At 30.1% G+C, this 23336-nt stretch overlaps 1 protein-coding gene across 2 annotated transcripts in view; it reads right to left on the reverse strand.

Annotated features, from left to right (window-relative positions):
* Window positions 1-1416: 1416 nt before the first annotated feature.
* spg (dedicator of cytokinesis spg) overlaps window positions 1417-23336 on the reverse strand; it is a 267982-nt gene continuing 246062 nt past the window's right edge. For both annotated transcript variants that reach the window (XM_035372971.2, XM_085813220.1), the window contains 4 exons: window positions 19244-19511; window positions 18039-18294; window positions 13796-13884; window positions 1417-8995 (listed from right to left, as the gene is read on the reverse strand). In XM_035372971.2, the coding sequence (XP_035228862.2) occupies window positions 8621-8995; window positions 13796-13884; window positions 18039-18294; window positions 19244-19511 (988 nt within the window). In that variant the 3' untranslated portion in view covers window positions 1417-8620. The remainder of the gene's footprint in view (window positions 8996-13795; window positions 13885-18038; window positions 18295-19243; window positions 19512-23336) is intronic.

Here is a 23336-nt window from a genome sequence, read left to right on the forward strand (position 1 = left end):
CAGAATAGTTGCCCAAATCCTCAGTATTCCAGAAAAATTTGAATAAAAATATATAAAAAGAATAAAAATATAACAGCTCAAATCTTTCATTTACAAATAAGAGTAATACCTATCCTTGAAAAAAAAATCACTTTAATTTTAATTCTTGATTTTCAAGTAGCTGATATTTACTTTTTTAGGAAAACTGTTTTTTATTTTTCGTGGCTTTAGAATTTCTAGACATCTGAATTTCGTATCTGCTTCCAAATAAGATGATAATTCTTAGGCTAGATAATCTGGTATCTGACAAAGGTTTTAACGTTAAATCTGAAATGCTGATTTTCAAAACAGACCATTAATTGTTTGAGACAGAAAAAATATATTACAGCTCTTGAACAGTTTAGAAAACAATTATGCTAAACATACTGGATTTCACAGCGTCTCTCATGGCATGGTTCAAAGTATGATTACAGCAAGGTAAAAATATTGCTCGTGAATTAATGTCCAAAATTCTTTTTTGTACACTTTGTTGTTTACCCTTCATATTTCAACCATTGTCATATCCTTGTCCATACTATAAATATCTAAACCATAATTTTCTAATGTTTTATGTAAAAAGTTGGTTAAATCTTCACATGCTGTATCACTCACAGGATGGAATGCTAAGAAACATTATTCAGTACTAAATTCTCTGTTTTTTAAATTAACATATCTTATGCAAACACAAATTTGCTCCTGATGCGAGCATCAGGAGTATAATCAAATTTAAAGAAAAATACATTTTTTTTACACTTCATTTAAAATATTATTTCTTATATTATCTCTATTAGTTTAATCACTTAGTTTTGAATTTTCTCTCCAAGATGAAGTAGCATATTTTTTTTAATCCATTAATGTCTAGACATGATTTGGGTCAAATTTTGCTATCGTTTCTATAAATTTTGCTGGAAAATATTAGTAATTCTAAATTTTATATATCTAACAAAACACCATTTCTTCTGGGAAGTGACACATTTTATGAACTATTATAAGGAGACTTAACTCTGGTTATGGGGTAGCTCTATCATTTTAATGGAGACAGTTTTTGAATGTATGGAGACAGGTGAGATATTCTTTGGTGTCAACGCCAGTCCTTTCTTGCTTTCCACCACTATCAATAAATACATCAAATTATTTAGACAGCTGCATCCCGCTACGATGGAAATGCTCGATAAAAGTCTATACTATACTCTCGCTAGAAAAAACTGCTTTTAAATACGTTAAAAAAAGTGTAAAATTTGTTTTGTGGAAATTACAGCATGCTACTAACTCTACAGATATGAAACACGTGCGGTCATAACTCAAAGACACAGTACCTCTTTATCTCCAGTATATAACTGAAGTTACAGATGTACCAATGATACAAGCACTAGCAATCTGGCCTCTTTGCAACACAGTCAAATCACTCATTTACTTTATTACGTTTTAACAGACAACTGAAATTTGATGTTTTACACAACTCTGGGAATATGTAAAATAATCATTAAAAAAATTATGGCTTCTTTTACAAGTTACTCTGCAATTGATACAAACAAAATTAACTTTTCTTAAAGCATAATATTTCCATTATTTTTAACAGCCTCTCTTTATATATTAATTACAAAGTTTACTTTACTTTTTATTGGAAAAGTCTTGTATCACTTGGTTAAATATTCAGCATATGGGAGAACTCCACAATTATAATTTTTTAGCAATAATTTATTTTTTCGAACATAATAAATACATATACATGAGATGAAAATGTATGTTCATAGACCACAACACACAAAGGAATGTGATATATAAAAAAAGTTTTTTTTAGCATCGTCATTCATATATTTGTTTTGATGTAAAATATCTCACTCCATACTAAAACATTTAGTTTCGAATTTAAAAAACAAAAAGTTATAATGTAGGCATACAGTTTGTACTTATTTATTAGATATCATTCATCAAAGATCATGAAGAGATTTATAAAGGTATCAAATCTATTACAAATATACTTCTTTTCTATTTTTAATAGAATCAGATCTAGTAGGACTAAAAAATAACATAAACTTCACATTCTACATGATGCGTTTCTAAATCTATATTACAAAATAATTTCTGTAGATAAACTTTGCCATAACTTTTTGCCATTTTTAAGATTGCTTGATATGTAAGCAAATACAAAATTCCATTTAATAACATATGAAAACATATAAAAGAAACTATTTTACATTTTGTATATTTTTACTAAATCTCACATCACTTAAGTACAAACGACAAAATTTCTCTATGAGAAGCAAGCATAATATTCACACATTGCATTTTGTTTAACTTCTGGAAATTTTTAATACTGATTAAATTACATATGAGAAAGCAATAAGCATTAACTTTCATAACTAGTTACACATTTAAATCAGTACAAGATGTACTTAATTTTCCATCTATAGTATTGTTCTTTTAAAAAGAAAAGTGCTTATTTTAACTACCTAAAGTTACCTATTAATAATTTAAGAGATAAATAATTGGCTTTTATTTGATAATATAATAAAAAATAAGAATAGTCATCACACAGCTGCCCAGCTTGATTCAGTTGATTACACCGAGATTAAATATGTACGTAATATTAAAAAAAAAAATTAAATGATAGCACCAAACCACTTACAATGATAAAATGGTTAAAATTTCAGTTCTCAAATTTAATAATCAATGTCTTATACAACTAGAAAAAGTCTGTTTGTCCAGTTGCCACATTTCTAAAGTTAATAAGTTAGATATTTAAAAACAGTATTATATAACATGTAACAAATATGTATATATTTTAATATAAAACATAGATTAAATATTTGCATTACAAAGATAAAGAAACAGAAATAAAGAATTAAAATTCAAAAGGAAAACATTATTGTAAATCAATAGATTAAAATAAGGGGGAAAAAATAACTCCAACTAATCAAGTTTCTGTACTTTTCTCTTTAAATTTTGCATTTCAGTTTCCACGTAATCACGTAAGTTCAAATTTATTATGTACAACAAAACAAAGTCATTGTACAATCTTAATTTCGGTTACAAATCTTTTGTTTGCTAGAAAAGAATACATTGTTTAGAAGCTGAATATCATTAACTGCTCAGTAGAGTTCAGATGCATGTGTATTTACCTCATACTTTTCAAAAATGATCCCTTTCAATAGACACTGCAGTAAAAGTACTATTTAACAAATGCTATAAATCACTTTTATTCATATTCAGATACTTCTATACTACTAAAGTTCACTTAGTAATGCTGAAATACGCTTACTTAATCATATAGTTATATAAATTTTAAATGAAAATTTGCGTAGACACTTTTTCTGTTTTTTTATCACACATTTTTAAAATTTTATTTTTAATGACAAAGACATGCATTTGATTGGTATTATAATTACTTAAAATAGCTCAATATTAAAATCTTACTAATATGAAGTCCTATATTACTTTTATTTCCAAGTGTTCTAATGGCTTAGTTTTAGTTATTAGTTTTAGTTTCTAATTATTAGGAGATTATTAATAAATAGAGAGAAAATAAATCTTCATCTAAAAGTTGATTATAACATAATAGATTATTTTGAAATTAGTATAGTTGTTTACATAAACATTAAAAATCAAAAATACAATTAAAGGAAAGATAATGCAGCATAAAGTGATCTGCAGGAAAAAAATTAATAATTTTATGTATTCAGAATTGCAAGAAAAATTTCAATCAATAGTATTTACAGAAAATCTGATGATGATGTCGTCGTATTTCATTTGTCTGACATAATCAGAAACTAATGCGTAATTTTATCGTGGCAAGGAGTGCAATTTTTGTGCCTGCCATATAGCAAAAGCCTTGAGCACCATTCAGGTAGCACGTCTTCCACTCAGAGAAAATATGATGTACATTATGGAAAATAAATGTACTTTAATTACATAGAAAAGTTGATTCCTTTACTTTAAAAAAACTATTAAAAATACCTAATATGTTCTCTTTAAAAAATGAAAAAACAACACTGTATGCTATAATTCTCTGAAATAATAGCTATATTATTATTTTTTTAAATCAGAATAATTTTATATGTTGCAAATGGGTTATAGAGTAGTAGAAATATATGTTCTAATAAATTTTACTGCATAAAACTAACCAAAAAATTTGCAAAATGTGTAACTAAGGATTTAAAGTTATAGTAAATGTGTTATTGCCTTAATGTTTTTCCTCTAACAAAATATTAATAAATACTAGCATTATCATCTACTTCTATTAAAAAGAAACATTTCTGGTTATTTTTACACATATTACATAAACTAATTTCTATTAACCATAATCTTTATTTATAATTTTCTTCCTTCTGGCTTCTAATTTTTTTAAATAAACAATTACTTTTTTATTGTTCTATTTATTTAAAACTAATGAGAAACATCCAAAAATTGGAATAGTCTAAATACCATTTTGATTAGTGATATAAATACACATGCATCTAACCCTTCCATGAATTCTCTCAGAGGCTAAAATTTTTGATTTTGTCAAATAAAACTAAAAATTTATGTGCATTTCCCTTTAAAATATCATTTGAAATACAATATAAGAACTTACATTATAAAATGAAAATCTAAAGAAATTTTGTATAAAATGTACATAAATTTATCAACTTTTTTTCTCAGGACATTCCTTTAATAAGCTATTCTCTTTGGTACTTAAAAGGATAAATTATGCTTCATTTACCATTATTGTTTAATATTTACACAATTTAAGTTGTTATTATGATCCACATAAAAAGGAAATACAAATTTTCAAAAAATACTTCTCTAGCATCAAAACAGATAAAATTATATCTATTTTATACCATGAGCAGTATAAAAAGAACAGAAGTTAGTTAACTCTGTTACAGTAATGGTAAAGAAAAGTAAACAGATACAGAAGGCTAAATAATAAAGAAATAATGCAAATTATCTGGCAATGAATAAACAGACAATTAATAACCTGTTATGCATATATAACAGATTAATAATTGCATTCTATCTGTTAATAATAAATTATATTACATTTGGTTTATAGATTACATTAAGTATATATATATTTGATTATACTACTTTTTAAAGGAAAGGTGTAATAAAGGCATTAAAAAAAAGGCTTAGCTCATACTGCCAAAATAAGTGCCTACCTAGGTCAGATCATCCTAATTAAATATACATATATCAAATGAATTATAACAAAATTTGTATAAATAAATTTCAAATTATCACAAAACTTATAGAAATAAGACTTTTGCAACATTGCACTTTTATTTTAATAATGTAAAACCATATTTTCTAATTATAATGTTTAGAAAATATTTTTAAAATAATATAAATTATATTCTTGTTCTTTGCTATGATTTTTGGTATCAATCATAAACTTAACAATTTGTAAAAAAAATAGTAAGAAAAGTTACATTCAATAAGTTTTACTTCTATCTCCAATCTTTAAAAACTAGAATTTTAAAAATTAAAAAAAAAAAATTCAAATATAATTTCACAAAGCATGAAAATTTATTAAATTCCTGCATTCACTTTTCATTAAATCATGCAATCATAAAAAAGGTACATTATATACATACATTAGACACATACACATAAACATATAGAAACATTTATCACAATTTTTTAAAATGTAAACAAAGTAAGAAAAAGTAAAATTTAAGAACCCTGTAGTTATTTCAGAATTCCTCTTAGATGTAATGCAGAATAATATCATATAATGTTTTTCCAAATGCAAAAACCGAAGAAGAAATAGTTATGAAATAATCAAAAGAACAAACATATTTTGCAGTTAAATTATACCTTTGGCACTTAAATCTTTGCATAAGTCACTTATAGCTTTGAACTTACAATCTACAATATAAAAGCAACAAGAAATTATATCTTCAAGTTGCTATTTAATATAACAAGTACTTACATGCACAAAATAACAAAATATATATATAGGAAATGAACTGTTACAGTTATTGTTACAGTTATTGCGAGACTTAAAAATTGTCATGTCTATGCCTATAGTCCATTACACGATTGAAAATTTTGATAAAATTAACAAACAGCAGATAATAGAATAATGCAATTAAAAATAACAGCATATGTATTATATGTGATAACAAACTATTCAAATATTTATTCTTCAAGTTCATTTTAAAATGTTTTACTAAAGCAAACATGCATTTTTAAAGAAATGATAAATTACAGCAAAATGATTTTTTTTCTATCTAAATTTTAATCAATAAACTAGAAATTTTTCACACGTTCTCTTGCATAAAAGGAATACGCGTATGCTTTAAAAGCAAGTAACTCTAACAGAAATAAAATTTTGCATTACAACATAAAAAGTGGGAAAAAGAAGAAAAAAATACATAAAACATTGTTCCAACTACAATAATTGTTTTCTCAACATACAGATACATTTAATTGTGGAAAGAAGAAAAAATACATAAAACATTGGTCCAACTACAACAATTGTTTTCTGAACATATAGATACATTTAATTTTATAAAAGGAAGAAAAGAAAACAACAGTTTACACTTAAAAACATCTTAACCCTCTAAGCGGCAAGGCCGTATATATACGGCCTAGAATATTTATTGCAATATATGTAAGAACATATATATATATATACGTGCACATTAAAATATGTCAACGAAATTAAGGCAATATATCAAAAGAAACAAACCCAGGTATGAAATACCAGGAGAGTTTTTACATTAAAATTTAAAAAAAAATCTCATAGTAGTTTTGAAAAATTTGTGCTTTCTTAGCGAAAACCCTGGCCGCCCAGAGGGTTAATGTAATTCTTCTGTTAGCAAAGTTACCTGGGGGGGGGAAGTATTACTAGATCACATTTTCAGGATATAAGGAATAAAGGAAGCATTCTGAGGTATTAAATGATTCTGAACCAATATATACAGTAATTTATAAACTGTATATATAGTAATTTAAAACTCTTACCAATATATACAGTAATTTAAAACTTCAGACGGAAAATCAGATCTCATCATTACAAATTAAGAAACCCTGTAATTCTGAATAAAAATCAACAGTTTACACTTAAAAACAACAGCTTAAAATATATATATATCAATAGAGGAATGTTTTGCATTGAAAGATTAAATATAGGTTCTATAAGAGTATATGACCTCAGAATCTTAACATTCAAATATCTGCTGTATCCATAAAGTGTAAAAACTCTTTTAAGATTTAAAAATAAATAAATATACAAAAATAACATTCATTCATTTTTAAATAACAAACGAAAATTATATAACATAACAAAAAATATTTTGAATGAATTTCCATCATTTCCTTACAAGTGATTTTTGTATATTAGCAAAAAGGAGAAATTTTACTATGTGTATCAAGGTCGCATTATTTGTAGTGATATTATACACAAACAAATTAATATATTCCCAAAGAAGTATTTAAATCATCTGGCTTACCTTCCATATAATATCATTATGAGATGAATTGAATATACACTTAAGATCATACACAGTTCTGATTAAAATTGAGATCATACAAACAAATTATTAAAAAATTAAATTTAAAACCAAATACAATTCTCAGATAATGAATTTCCACATGAACTGGCCATTCACATATGAAGAAGTAGTATCTTGAATTAATTTAATGTTCATAATTTTTTATCTTGCTGAAAATTTTCAGCAGATTTATATTTAATGCATGATTAATTGAAGTTTTTAATAGCTGTCATTAAGTATGACTAGAAACTTAAAACAAGTGCATATTCAAACATGTTCTTCCTCAGTATACACAAAGCTCATCGAGATATTTAAAATACATCAGACAATTATGAAGTTTGTCCTCAACAGAAGTTAAGGTTAAAAATTTATTTGCTAATATATTTTAAGAATACAGCATACAATAAGCATATATGTACTACCATTCAATTCTAAGAGGATAAGCATGGCATAGAAATAAAAAGGCAACACATACAATTTGATAATTCTTAAAAATTTATAAGAAAAACATTATTATGAGATTTTGCAAAACTGGGGAAAAAAATTGCTGCATTTTTAAGTGATGCACAAGAAACAGTATAATGAATCCCACTCAAAAAAAAAAAAAAAAAAAAGAATGTTATAGCTCTCATTTCTTAACAGTAAGTCAATACCAGCAAAATTTATATAAAATATAGAAAAATACAAAAACCTTTCCTTCTCTGGTATCTGAATATTTGTAAGGAATTCATATGCAATCTAACCTACTTTTATACTCTGAAAGGACAAACTTCAAAAATACACAGAAGGCTATAAAATACATAGTAACTAAATATTCAAAATTTCTTGATTAAACAGAAAATATAGCAGCTGCATGTGAAAAAAGAATAAGGAAGTTGCATACAAAGAATATAGACTAGAGTCCTGCAAATATACAAGTTACAGAATTTGGGACTGTCTTTGTATACCAAAATTTCAGCAATAAGTTAATTGTGCTTTGAGGTGAATCCAAATTATCTGAAATCCAAATTATCATCAGCACTGCTTCTTTATTACTCATTTCCACTGCAAAGTGGTTTCAAAACTTTTCAAGCATGTAAGAAAGCACTGGATCCTAAAAATTAAGCAATGACACTTAAAATTTACACACTACTGGAATCATCTCGATCATTCAAAATCTCATCCTCATCTAAGCCACTTTCTTGTGGAATCAGAGGCATCACTCCAATAGGTATTGAATGACTTCGGATTAATGACTCTGGAGTCCTAACTGGAGACTGGTTAGGAGAGGCTGAAAGTGATGCTGGATTGCTGCTGCTGCCACTGCTGCCAACAGTGGTTCTTTTATTTGGAAGTGGAGGAGGAGCACTGTCCACTTCCTGTTGGAGAGCTGATTCTGAAATAGGACTTGGAGTTGTAGCAACCGGTGTTAAAATTGGAGAAGTAATTTCTTGAGAATCACAAAGTATTGGCACATGCATATCCTTTGGTGGAGGTGTCATTGCAGAAATGAAGGTCTAGTGTGGGAAAAAACTACATTTTACAAGAATAACAATTTCAAATATTTTGCTTAGTACATAAAAAAACAAAAGATTGCATAAAAAATTTTAGAAGAACATTTGAATATATGATTATTAGTTTTATTTCTTGGTATCCAGATATTTCTTAAACTTTATTTAACTTAAAGGTTTTATACAAACAACTGCAGAAAGATGTCAAACTTAATTCTTCCACACACTATAAAATCCTATTCAGAGAATCATGCCATAATATATATATATATATATGACTACAGCTTACCAAAATTAACAATAACCTTAATTAAGACACAATAACACGCTGAATAAATACTAATTCAGAAGTCAAACAACAAAAATCACTATGACACAAAATTACTGTGAAAATTTTGTAGGTATAACGCTGATTTTTGTTGTTTGACTTCTGAATTAACTATAACCTTGTTTTTAATGAAATAAATTTTAGGAACAGGTAATTAATTTTAAAAAAGATAAATATGAATTTATTTAGATGTACATTAAAAAAGTAAAACTCAATTTTAGTGTTTTGTTAATAATATTACATATGTGTCATTGTTGAACTTGAGCACCAGAAAGAAGAGAAACACATCAAATAAATCACTAAAGTGAAGCAACAACCTGTGCTAGGCATAGAAACTCTATGAATTTTGAGAGCAAAGTCCCTCTTCATCAGGGGCCCACCAGCGGCCGAGCGATAACGTCACTAAACACTGGTAGTTCGGTCTGAGATCCGAATCCCGCGAACGGGCTGGCTGCATGGGTGTTTTTGTGGTTTTCCCTATGTGTGACGTGTATACGAGCCAGTTTCCCTTAAAAAGTCCTCCATGAAGGCATCCCTCCCTTAAAGCAGATAACCCTCGAGTACTTTGCCATAATCTAATAAACTAAACCCTCTTCATCGGGAGCAAAAAAATATGACAATGAGGATTATTTTCTGCAATCAGCGGAGGACCCAGGATGTTTGAGGTGATGCATTCCAAAAGCAATCCTTCCTATATTATAACATTGCAGCTTCCCTCAGCTGCATTTCAATATAAGTTGACAACTGCTCAGGTTACTAGTACTTCTCATGAGGTGTTACAGTTCTCATAATTTTCTATTATGTTGCACAAGAAATTTCTGTTTTCAACTATGGATTTAGGTCACAAAAATTATATTCTTAGTGGTACTGTGATATCATCTGAAGTTATGATTTCATGGACGGATTTAGCACTTTCATCATTAACTCCAAACAGAGTTATGCCCTCAGAGGCATTATACAGTTCATTATTTTTAAAGTCCAAGGAAAAATCATATTTCCTTATAAAGCCCAATCTGGGTATGCAAGGCTCTGTAATATCTGCCACATAAATCATGCGATGGTAAGCTGCATTTCTAAATGTAAAGTTAATGTTTAACTTTCTATCGATGTCAATTTTATCACCAGGCTGAAGGGTAAGACATGGCAATGTCCAGATGAATTTATCATCCATTCATTAAGCCAGATCTTTACAAATGATTGTAACATTGTCCCCTGTATCGATAGTCATACTGCAAGGAATGTGTCTCAAGACGAAGAGTCCATTACTGCTACCAGTCTTTATAGATATTTGAAGTGCTTTAAAATAGGGCTTCTCAATATCTGGCATCCTCTACCCCACGAAAAGGCTATTAATTAGTTTCTCTCTTATTTGCTGAGAGCGGCCTTAGTTCATGTGCCTTGCAGTATTCTGAAGTTTTACTTGGCCATCACCTCCACAGTTCCAGCACCTTAGAGTCGGTCCTATCTGGTAAAAGTTTTCTACCAAAAAACCATTCTTAATAAAGTTAGAGGAAAAAATGAAAGCAATACCTTTAGTGCATGTTGTAATCAATACCAAAATCTATGCTTTTCTGGCAACGTTTTAGTAGTTTTTCAAAGCCTTCGACCCAGAAACTTGGTGTCCGCAAATTCAAAAACAGATCAACCTCATTTTGGATATTCTGCACAGAATAGAAAATAGCACCAGCAGGATGTAGCTGTGAGAATGAAAAAAGGTAGAAGTCTGAAACAGCGATATTGAGGCTATATGGTGGGTGTGGCAAAAGATCTCATTCGAATCTGTATAGTCCAGCCAATGAATACAGACACATGTGGTCTTGTATTATCTTGAAGGAACATACCTTTTTGCGCTGGATCTTAGTTCAACATTTTTCTTTGACAACAGCATTAGCACACACTAGCATCTCACTGCACACCTTACTGTCGAGGGTTTTGCCTTTTTCCAAATACTCTTTGTAGATAATATCACAGCTATCCCACGAGAAAAAAAGTATGATCTTTTTGTTACTCAAATTGTACTTTGCTATTGAGTAACAAAAAGTATGCTATTGAGTAACAAAAAGTATGCTATTGAGTAACAACTCAAACTGTACTACGCCGCCGAAGGGCTCACTGACCACACCTTTTTGAAGACCAATCCCCTTTTCAGCCTGTGTTGTTGAAGTAAATCCACTTTTCATTGCAAGGGATGATCTGGTCTTGAATTTTGTCCTTGTGCTGATATTCAAGGAAATTAGTGGAATCCCAAACATGTCTCTCCTTATCTGCTGGAGTTAGCTCAAATATCACCCAACAAATGAACTTGTATGTCAAGTTTGTGCGATGCATAGCACAACTAATGGAAAAGGCACTAATGTCTAACTCCTTAGCAAGCTCTTGAATGGTTGCATACTGATCTTCTTCCATTGCAAGTCGGCCTCATCAACATCAATGGGTAGGCCAGAGTGCTCTGCTTCTTCAATGTCATAGTCCTTGTTTTTGAACTTTTGGTACCAAATCTTCAGAATGTCACATGAGTACTAAAGCTGTACATTAATACTAAACAACATTAGTACTAAAGCTGTACACATGATTTGGTGTCATTCTGTAGCTGACTTTTTGCTGGGCTGGCTCATATTTCATGGCATATACGAGGCGTATTCGGAAATTAAATACCGTTTTGAAAAAAAAAAAAATAAAAAATAAAAAATAGTAAAACAATTTTTTTAAATCCAATTTTATTTTTACATGAAAATACATGTCTTAAACTATTTTTCAACATAGTTTCCGCCAATGATCAAACACTTGTCATAGCGGGTGACCAGTTTTTATATACCATCGTCAAAGAAACTTCCCGCCAGTTTTGATAACCACGACTCCACAGCATTTTTCGTGTCATCGTCGGCTACAAAGCGCTTGCCATCAAGCTCGCGCTTCATGTGCAGGAACAAGTGATAGTCAGACGGCGCCAAGTCCTGGCTGTACAGCGGGTGATCGAACTGCTCCCAATGAAACTGTCGAATTAACGATTGAGTGACACCAGCAGTATGGGGCCGAGCATTGTCATGGAGCAACACAATTCCTTTACTGAGCATTCCTCTTCGTTTGTTTTGAATGGCCCGCCTTAGTTTTGTTAAAGTCTTACAATATCGTGCCGCATTAATGCTTTCACCTCTGGGAAGAAATTCAGTAAGCAAAATGCCTTTCCTATCCCAGAAGACAGTGCACATGATTTTTTGTGATGATATTGTCACTTTGAACTTTTGTTTTTTCGGAGAATGAGTGTGTCTCCACTCCATCGACTGTTGTATCGATTCTGGTGTGAAATGACACACCCAAGTTTCATCACCTGTCACAATTTGGTTTAAAAAGTTTTCTCCCTCATCACTGTACCGCGTGAGAAATGTCAGGGCACTACCAAGTCGCTTTGTTTTGTGAACATCAGTGAGCATTTTTGGAACCCATCGGGAACACAGTTTGCGATAATTCAAGTGGTCAGACACAATTTCGAACAAAACAGTACGTGAAATTTGTGGAAATGCCTCTGAAAGAGTTGTCATTGTGAAGCACCTGTTCTCATGAATTGCTTCATCAACTTTCCTTACCAAATCATCGGTGACAACAGAAGGCCGACCACTCCGAGCCTCGGCGTGGACATTTGTTCAACCTGCATTAAACATTCTTACCCACTTTCTCACCATTCCATCACTTATTGCATATTCACCATAAACTTCTGTCACTTGATGATAAATTTTGGCCGGTTTAACATTCCTCGCGTTCAAAAATTTAATCACGGCACAAATCTCACAGTCAGCGGGAGAACTAATTGTCTTAAACATTTTGAATGTGCACAGCAAACTGAAAGCACAACATGGAGCAACCAAAATGGCGACAATTGAAAGTCAGTGAACAAGAAAGACTAGTGCGCATGCGCGGGACGCCTACCACAGCGCTGCAATGGCGCCAGAATGAAACTGTACTTAGTTTCTGAATACGATACATACTAAAGAGTTTTTTTAAATACTTGACATCCTTTATTCATAAGGCTTTCTGTACCTCAGGATGTCATCGATGAAATACTGCAGGGACAGAATTTCTTTTGTTTCTGAAGGAGAGTCCAAAAAAAGCAAGATGGTACAGCCTTTCAACATCCATGGCAAGCTCCTGGAGTATTTGTTGGCAAGAATTTAGCTGAAGCCTGCTATTGTGTTTTAAACACTTCTTGCCAAAGCACAGTTCCAAGGCATTGGATAGAGCTTTGAGATCTAGCCTCTGGTTTTCGAGCAGAGTTTAGAGGATATCCACTGTGTCTGCCTTCACAGAAGCGGCGAAATGCCACTCTATGATAATATAAAAATGCATATTTCAAATCAAATATTTTAATCTGAAAATTTAAGGACTGTTTCATTCAACTAACACATCTATAAATTTTTATTTGAAATGTCTGAGGTACAATTTTTATGTATGCACATGAAGAAAAATAAGTAAAAAATACCTGCCTTTTTTATTAATCTTCGTGGAAGAGCTGGTTTTGACTCCTCATTTTGAGGTGCTCCAGTCCATGATGATACCATTCTTTTCTCATTACCTTTTGAATTAAAAATACTTTCCATTAATATAATTAAAAAATTCTGATTTAAGAAATTAACAGAAATAATCTGACCTTAATAAAAGTAATAGCAAAAACTGAGATTGCAGCAATTTTCAAAGACCAAACAGAATTAAATAACATGCCATATGGTAATGTATAATAGCCATATGTTAAAAAGCAATTTATAAGCTTTATAATTGATATAAATAATGACATAATTAATATACAAAGATGATACACAAAAGTCTACTTGAAAATTTTATAATAGCTCTGCATTAATGAATTTATCTTTTAATCCAGTTTAAATTCATTAAACCTGAGGCAATTATGAAAAGAAGTAATTTTACTAAATTTAAATTGTATAGTTGCATTCTTTATGTCAACTTTATAAATATAGTCTAGTGATGTTTCTATTAAATAATTTTCCCCACGTCATGTTTAACAGATATTGAAGATAATAAAATAAAGAAATCTATGGTAATCTAATGGTTAAAAATTTTCAAGATAACTTTAATAAAATCTGAGAGTTTAAAACTTCATACTGACTTCATCAGTTTCTACAGACGTGAAAATGTATACATGATTATCTAATATCTTCTTATAAAAAAAATACACAATTGTGATGCATGGTTCTGTTTGTATTCTCACATATACCTATACCATCTATATTCTATACCAATGGTGCGCAAACTTTTTTCGACTGCGACCCCTTTCGTAGAGAGAAAAGTTTTGGCGACCACTAGAGATAAATGTTCACAAATAAGATGTATATTTCGCACGTTTCTTTCGTTTCATCGAATAAAAACATCATCATATCTGACTCATATTAGTTTTATTTATAATTTTAAGAAAATACTTTTTGTATAACACAAAAATCAGTAAATTGCCCTTTAATGAGATGTATGTGGCTGCAAGTTTCTAATTATCTCATCGATGTTTGGTTGTATGTTGCTAATTGCAATTCGCATATCATCTTCAGGGTTTAAACGTGAGTGGTATTTAGTTTTTATTGAAACTAGTTTGCTAAATCCAGTTTCACATAAATACGTTGATGCAAGTTGTATTAACACTCTGATGGCATTCTTGCATAAAACGGGATATTGTTTTTCCAGGGATAGCCAAAATGTTTGGCAAGGCTGATTCTTAAATTGATTTCGAAGAGTATAATCACTAATTAGATCTATCATTGCTCTTTCTCACTAATTTGAAGAGCTGGACTGCATATGTCAAAGGAAAATGGATCACGAATCCAACCAAGATCTTTTTCAGGAAAATCCTCGAATCTTCTCGAAAAATTTTCAACTTTTCAATGTGATTGCAAATGATGTTTTCAAATGTAAATATATCTATATTATTTTTTTCAATAAAATCGTTAAAGCAAGGGAACATGTCGGTGTTGTTTTTATTCAGTTCAGTTTGCCAGAGACTAAGCTTATTCTTAAAAGCTTGAATTTTACTGGCTGAAGTTATGATATTTGAATTCTCACCCTGCAAGCTCAAATTTAAGTCGTTAAGTTTTTCAAAAATATCAGCTAAATAGCTCAGCTTCCCTAGTCAAACTTCATTGATATAATAACTTGCCAATCTACGTTTCTTTTCGATTAAAAACATGTACACTTCGTTTCTCAAATCAAATATCCATCATAGTACTTTCCCATGTGAAAGCCATCTGACTTCGGTGTGTAACAGTAATCTCTCATACGTTGAGACCATCTCATTGCAAAGTATTGAAAAGAGACGGCTGTTGTGGCTGTTGCATTTAATGTAGTTAATTCAACTAACAGCGTCATATAATATGTTGTGCAACTCTTCATCCATATCTTTTGAAACAAGAGCTTGCCGATGAATCATATAGTGATTAAATACCGCATGAGGCGCCACCTTCTGAATTAAGCCTCTGAGCCCTTTATTCGAACCTGTTAATGCTGCAGAAACCGCAACTCAGTTTGCCCAGGTAAGGGACTTTGTTTCAAAATATTCATTTATTACTTCGAATATTTTTATCCAGTTGTTTTTCCTTCCAAACTTTTGCAACATAAAAACGTTTCTGTTATATCTTCATTAAAAATAAACCTAACGTAAATAATTAGTTGTGACATTTTAGTAATATCGGTAGTCTCGTCCAGTTGTAAAGCAAATACAGGTGAATTTTGTATGCGTTTTATGACTTCTAACTCGATATTTCGTGACATTTCGGAAATCCGCCGAGACACGGTATCTCTTGATAATGGTATTGTTTTTAGTTCATTTCCATATTTATCGCCATGCATAATTGATGTCATCTTAGTTGCTGCAGGAAGGATAAGGGATTCTCCAATGGTATGGGGTTTCATTGTTTTTCCTATTAGATAAGAAACTTCTAAAGAAGCTTGTAATGCTTTCTGAGGTATTGTTGTAAATTTCTTTAAATGTGCACTTTGAATTTTCAGATTTTCAACTCGTCTTTGAAAAAAATCGGCATGTTTATTTTGAAGTTCTTTATGTTTAGTTTCCAGGTGCCTTTTTAATTTAGCTGGTTTCATGCTCTCATTTGCTAATTTTTCGTTGCAAATGACACATATCGGGCGTTCTTCATCATCAACAACACAAAATGTAAAACCACAATAAATTCCTCATTGTATTTTATTATTTTTTTAGATCGGGCATTTAGTTCAGTATTTTGCGACTCCTCATCAGTATTTGTTCGTTTTTTAGCTGAAGATGTACTTGGTGTACGTATTACCCATTTATTCATTATGAAGATAGGGGTTAAATTATAACAAATAATATATAAAATTTTATCATTTTCGAGAAATTCAATAAAATTAACAGAGATCTTTCTCTAATGATAGTACATACCTGATAACAAAAAGTAGCAAAGCCCGATAAAAATATAAAAAATCATAATTACACAACGTCACATGATAAAACTCGAGGATAAACTAAAACAACTGCAGGCCAACTGGCTGCATGCTACAACTTCATGCACACACTTCACGTCTTCACTCTGGCTATCAGATAAACCGCGTACCTTCCCATCTGATTGGCTGATCACGGAAGCGAATTTTTCCCCTTTCCCTGCGGTTAACATCTAGTCAAATAGGCGCTTTTCAGCAAAACTGGCGAATTATCGCAAAGAGGGCGCTATCTACCGGAGTGAAAAACTTGCGTCTTCACACTTTACATACATTACGCATTACGGTCAAAGAAAGAGCGGACAACATGAAGTTGCAATTAAACAGTGAGTGACGGCGTTTCACTCTTTATATGTACAGTGTATGGGTATGCAGCATGCAGGCATAATGCATTTCATAAAAATTTGGCGACCCCCAAAATACTTCTGGCGACACCCACAGGGGTCGCGACCCCTAGTTTGCACAGCAGTGTTCTATATATGCACATATGCTATATTTTTCACTTAATTTTATTGCAAAATGTATTTCCAACTTCACACATAATATAAAGCAGTTTGCTTCTTCAAATGCAGCAATTTGGAACAACATGCTTTTTAATATTTAACAATCGGAAACATGCATTTTAAAATTTACATCAATTTTTAGCAGCACAAGTAATTAATATCAATAAATACATTTGATAAATATTAGTCAAAAGTGAATTTAAGTATAATGATTTCAGTTTATAAAATAATGATCTGTTTTGAAACATTTGTTCATACTTATTATTTAAAATATTACTTTCCAAATTGAAGAGAGAAAAGCTGATAAAAATAATAACACAAGGAAGCTCACATTTCATAGCAAGTTATAAAGACTAATATTTACATATTCGTGACATTCTAAAAGTTTTTTGCCCTTTTTAAAAATATTTTATCACACTTTTTTCAGTATATCTACAGGGGAAATATATGAATGATGCCCTGAAGTTCAACACAGCAATATTCAATGGTCTAATTGAAAACAATTATAAAAATAGCAAAATATTTCAAGGAACATTTCATAACACTTAGCAACATTTCAGATACATTAAATTTATAACTACTCTCTGAGGCAATTAAATGCAAATAAAAGCTATTTTTTAGAAAAGCAATAAATAATCAAAATTCTTTTAAACATTTATTTTATATTACTAATAGCTATTTAACTAATGAAAAAATATTGTAACAAACTGCAATAAAGACAAATTATAAACTAACAAGTAAGGCAGGGATTTACCTCTGGGAGGTAATGGAGGTGCCTCGTCTTGTAATAAACTTTGCTCCGACCAGCTATTTCGAGCAGACCCCTTTGGACTGTTGCCCGGACTAAGAGATGACAGTATTTTATCAGAAATACCATCTGGAGTTTGCAACCATTTCACAGGTATATTTGGGCTCACAAGTCTATTAAAAGGATAGCCACGGGGGTGAGAATAATCTTCTCCAGTATCCCTCGGAGGTGAAGTTTGTGGCCGAAGTCTGTCATTAGAGATCTGGTACATAAAAGAATGAATATTAGAAGTTTTCAAAGCAAAATAAACCCATTATCACAACATGCAATAATATAAAACTAAGATTCTATTAACTATTAAGAGCCTATATTAAAACATGTTCTTGCATTAAAAAATCATGCAAATAGATTTTTTAAAGCTTATAAACAAATATTTTAATTTAAGAAACAGTTTACTGTAACAAACATATTAAAAAACAAACAAGCATACTAGTTTCTAACCTGGAAGATAAGGATAATACAATATTAAGTTTTGAAAGGTCATTTAATATAAGTAATATATTACAATACATTGCATTAATACATACAAATCAGAAATATTATATTAAACAATTATATCACTTCATATCACTAATCTTTAAATTGTTTTGCACAGGAGATAGATGTTTTAAACAGCTCCTGTACATGTTTATGAAGTCAAAATCAATTTTTAATATCATGAGAAATTATAAACATCTAAAATAATCAAACAATATTTTTATGTAATTAGCTATTGTTCAGCTTTCTTAAGTGGACCAATTGTCCTGGCCAGTGGAGAAAAGAAAAGAAATTAGCTATTGCTATCCAAAATAATGTGAAGTTAATTATTTTTATGAGTAAAACTGTGAAGTAAATATTTTTATGTCTAAAACTGTAATGAAATAATGATTTTCTTATTTTCTATATAAGGTAATCGTAGCATCAATACTTTTCTAATATTTACTTCTCTGAGGATGGCAAGGGTTCCAATAAAAAAAAAATTAAGGTTTTAAATGTTCCACAAAAGAAAATGACAGTTTTAGGGGTTCTACTAAAAATAAGGATTTAGAGATTCCACCCCCCCCCCAAAAAAAAAGTTTCATGAGTTCCAAAAAAGAAAATTGTAGCATTAGAGGTTCCCTGAATCAACAAAGTTTGAATAAGATAATAAGCAATTATATAAAAAAATAAACCTTGGATTCTGAAGATGAAGTTAATGCTACAGATCGAGGCCTGTTAGGTAGAGGTGGAGGTTGTAATACAGCAGAAAGTGGAGATATTGGAATGTTAGTGGGTACTTCAGTATTCTTGTCATTTGGATGAGTGTAAATTTCTTCTTCATCAGAACCTTCAGGGAAGAAGTGACCATAAATACTAGAACCAGACGATGAAGATCGATTGCTGCCACATGGTTCCATAACAGGCTTCTTGGAGTCACACGGCAAAGGAGGTAAAGGAGTACTAAAATAATAACAAAAAAAAAAAAAAAAAAAAAAAAAACTACTTTGAAATATATGAGAGTAATAATCTTTTTCTTATTATCCTACTTCATATTCTCATTATTTTTCTGGTAGATATATAATATCTTTACATTTATTTTGATGCATTTTTAGTTAGATAACAATACATAATAAAACACAAACACAGATACAAATAACAGATATAGTATATAAAAACTTCAAAAAACTTTTCAAAATTTTTCACGTTACATCACCATTGTTATTTGTTTTTAAAGTCGTATATTATGGCTTTTTTTTTTTATGCCTAGATTCTGTAACTTTGAAAATATTCTATTCCATGCAATCCAAAACATCAATAATTTTTTTTAAATGCAAAGGTAAAAATAGAACTTATACCCTTCTTTACAAAAATTAAACTGGCTTATCAAAAATAATTAAATTTGCATTAAGCCAAAATGAACATGAAAAAATTGTAGGGTGACATCATGCTTATCTATAACTGGTACTAAATCACACTGTTTAGGAACAATGTATTTGTGTTAATAGTATACATGTGCTAAAATCTCTCCTTCACTAACATTTTTAAGGAAAAATTGTTGTCTAAAATATTACAATATTCCTCTTACTTGAGCTTTCCAGTTAGTTTAATGTTGCATAGTTGGGCTTTTATTATAATTCTTAACCCTTTGCGGCTCAGTGTTCCACTACATGGAACACCCAAATTGAATCGCTTCTGAAACCTTTAAATTCAACCGTAAATATATAAAAATGCCTTTATAACATACTTTGAACTTTTCTTTTTAAACAGTAGATAGCAGCATATAACAAGGAGACACAGAATTTTCATTTATTATGTGTTATTAAAATCCGCTTTTTTCAAGTAATTTTCTCTATTTTTTTAATGATATAAAAAATTTTATTTGGGAAACAAATTAGGCATAATTTTGCTGGCTGTACTCCAAATTATTTGTTCTATATTTTTTTTAATCTTTCATACAAAAACCATATGCAGAATCATTGAATAAACTCGGGTGTTCCATTAGCGGGAACACTGCGCCTTTAGCGATCTCATGCTGTTACGAATCAGAACATCTGTGCTTAGGAAAGAACATCCGTTGTTTACGTTTTCTGTTTCTGTTGTTTTCTTTTTTGGAGGGATGAATTCAAACAAAGCATTATTGAGGGGTGAGGTGTGTTTTGTGTTATGAAAGCCTTAATATTGGCATCTCGAATTTTCTGGGAGTAGTTTTTAGGTGGAAATTTTATTAGTAGCTTGACTCATCTTTACTTAGACCTGCGCGAATATTTTGCTGTCGCTTTTTAGTCTCATTCCCGTTTATTTTCAATAATTGTGTAGATATTTTTCGTGTATGTATATATTATGGGCTTATTTTTCTTTATTGTTAATATTTGTAATATTTATTGTGTATATCCAGGAAACCATGTATACAGCCATAATACAGAGTTTTTTCATTCTTATACAAATGCTTCTACTCATTTTCGTGCTTCACTGCAATGCTTGCCTAGTCGCATTTTTAAAAGCTCTGGCGGCGCAGTGTTCCACCTCATGGAACACCCACAGAATTAAAACGGTAAGTGCAATTTTTACAAAATTTTACTTGTATACTCCTTTAGGACTAAATAGACTGCATACAACTTTTTTTGTTGAAATTCCGATGTTAACGTATAGTGCGCCACAAAGGGTTAAGGTATGTAAATATGTTTTGTATGAAATATTTATGTGTGAATAATCCAAATTTAATGCATAAATTAAAATGTAAATAAAATTTAGAAAGTCTATTAGGTCTTAGAAATTGAGAAGGTCTATTATCTGCACAGTGTTTGGTCTCTATATGTATAGATTACCTAGAGGAATACAATTTTATTAATCCCTAAAAATAAACAATTCTTACATTCTTCATTCATAGCACTCCCAAATTCAAATGAAGTGAAAAGTAGAAAAGTAAAACAGTGAATATGTTAAATGCCTTTCTATTATAAGGCATTTAACATATTCACAACCCACACATAACAAAGTAACCATTTTAGCTAATCTAAAATCAATTGTGGACTAGTGAACTTTACTTACAAAAAGCACTTAATATATTTTACAATAATAGCTGCACCTGCATCATCCGATATTTTTGTTTGAATTTAAAATAAAAAAAGCTCAGCTTTCAAACAAGGTGTTCTTTAACCTATGACTCTGCACGCCCAAGTTGTGAACTCACACATTTCCTGAACAGACATGCCTTCTGCTCTTATGACAGATATGTGGAATTTATTCCATTATGTAGTTAGAAATACATCATTTCATATCATAATGTTATATTATCATTTTCTTTTTATTTATTTAACCAGAAAAGGTGCAAATGTTTTCATTTATGAAACATTTCTTAAGATAATCACTTTTGATGAGATGTAGCAAAAAAAAAAAAAAAAAAAAAGGGGAAGGGGACCACAGAGTACCATGTTATTTTCAGTTGTTAAGACATACTTAATAAGAGTATAATAGAAAAACTTAAAAAGCTACTTTTTAAATAATTTGCTATATATAATTTTCTGTCTACAAATAGTAGGAATGATATTGATATGACAGATTACAGAAAAGAGATTATTATTAGCAATAATGAATTTGCTAAACAGAGTTGCTATTATTCTTACTATTGAAACAGGAAAATTTCTTTCTATTATTGAAATTTAAATGTAATAAAAGTTACACAAATACATTTTGGTCAAATTTAATGTAATGAACAATCCTACAGATACAGAAAAAGTTTATATACTATACTGAAAGAGTTTCTTTCAAAACTGATTGGGAAATAAAAGAAAAATGGTAGGATTTGTGAAAATTTGTACATCTCCAACTGGCTAAATTCTGAAATTTCCCATCAATTTTGACCAATTTATCCAGATTAGTAAGAAAATCTACTCATATCTGAGGCAAACAAAAGAACATTTATGAAATTTCACTAATAAAAAAAAATCATAATGCGATGCCTTTTATTTCAGATATGCATCAGCAAAAATTTAAGCTATTCAAAAGTGCATGAAGAGTTAAAACAGGATATCTGCAATAACTGTAAAAGTTGTTACTAATCCAATTTTATGAAAGATGAAGAAAATGGAAATAGAGTATCTGTGTTCTCAAATTATATCTTATATCCAGAACACTACTTGTCTAGCTGTATGAATACATACTTTTATTTTTTAATGAATTAAAAAAAATCCAGAAGAAATAGAGAAGGGAATAAACATAAATCTAATTACAAAAGTCACATAAATTCTAAAGATGAAAGCAAAAATTATATAAGACTAATTATAAAAGTCACATAATTTCTAAAGATGAAAGCACAAGTTTCTGATTTAATTATAACACAATTCTGTTGATTTTAAAATTCCTAATGGGGCAGATTAACAATAATTAACACATTGCATTTTATGGTATTGTGATTAATGGAATTTGACAACTAGTTCTAATTCTAGGGTACAAATTTGAATCCTGTATAATGTTTGATTATGTGCTTTCCTTCTTCAGGAGTATAATATTGTAGTGCATTCTTGGTAATGAATAAAATGCTCAATACGTTTGATCATTCTTGACAAATGTGTAATGAACAAGTAAAAGGCAATTGGGGTGGCACCAGTTGTAATTGTGCATTAAATGTGGTAATATATTTATTTCACCTCAGGAGTAGCTAAACATAATCATTACATAATGGGAAAAAAAGAATATAGCCGAGTTACTTTTCCTTTGATATTTTCAGTTGCTTTTTTCTTATTTTTTACATGAATCAATACACATTGTGAAGTTTGGCAACAGCTA

Source organism: Stegodyphus dumicola, chromosome 3, assembly GCF_044657685.1.
Source record: "Stegodyphus dumicola isolate Sdum_Otavi_A_Nest chromosome 3, ASM4465768v1".
Lineage (NCBI taxonomy): Eukaryota > Metazoa > Arthropoda > Arachnida > Araneae > Eresidae > Stegodyphus > Stegodyphus dumicola.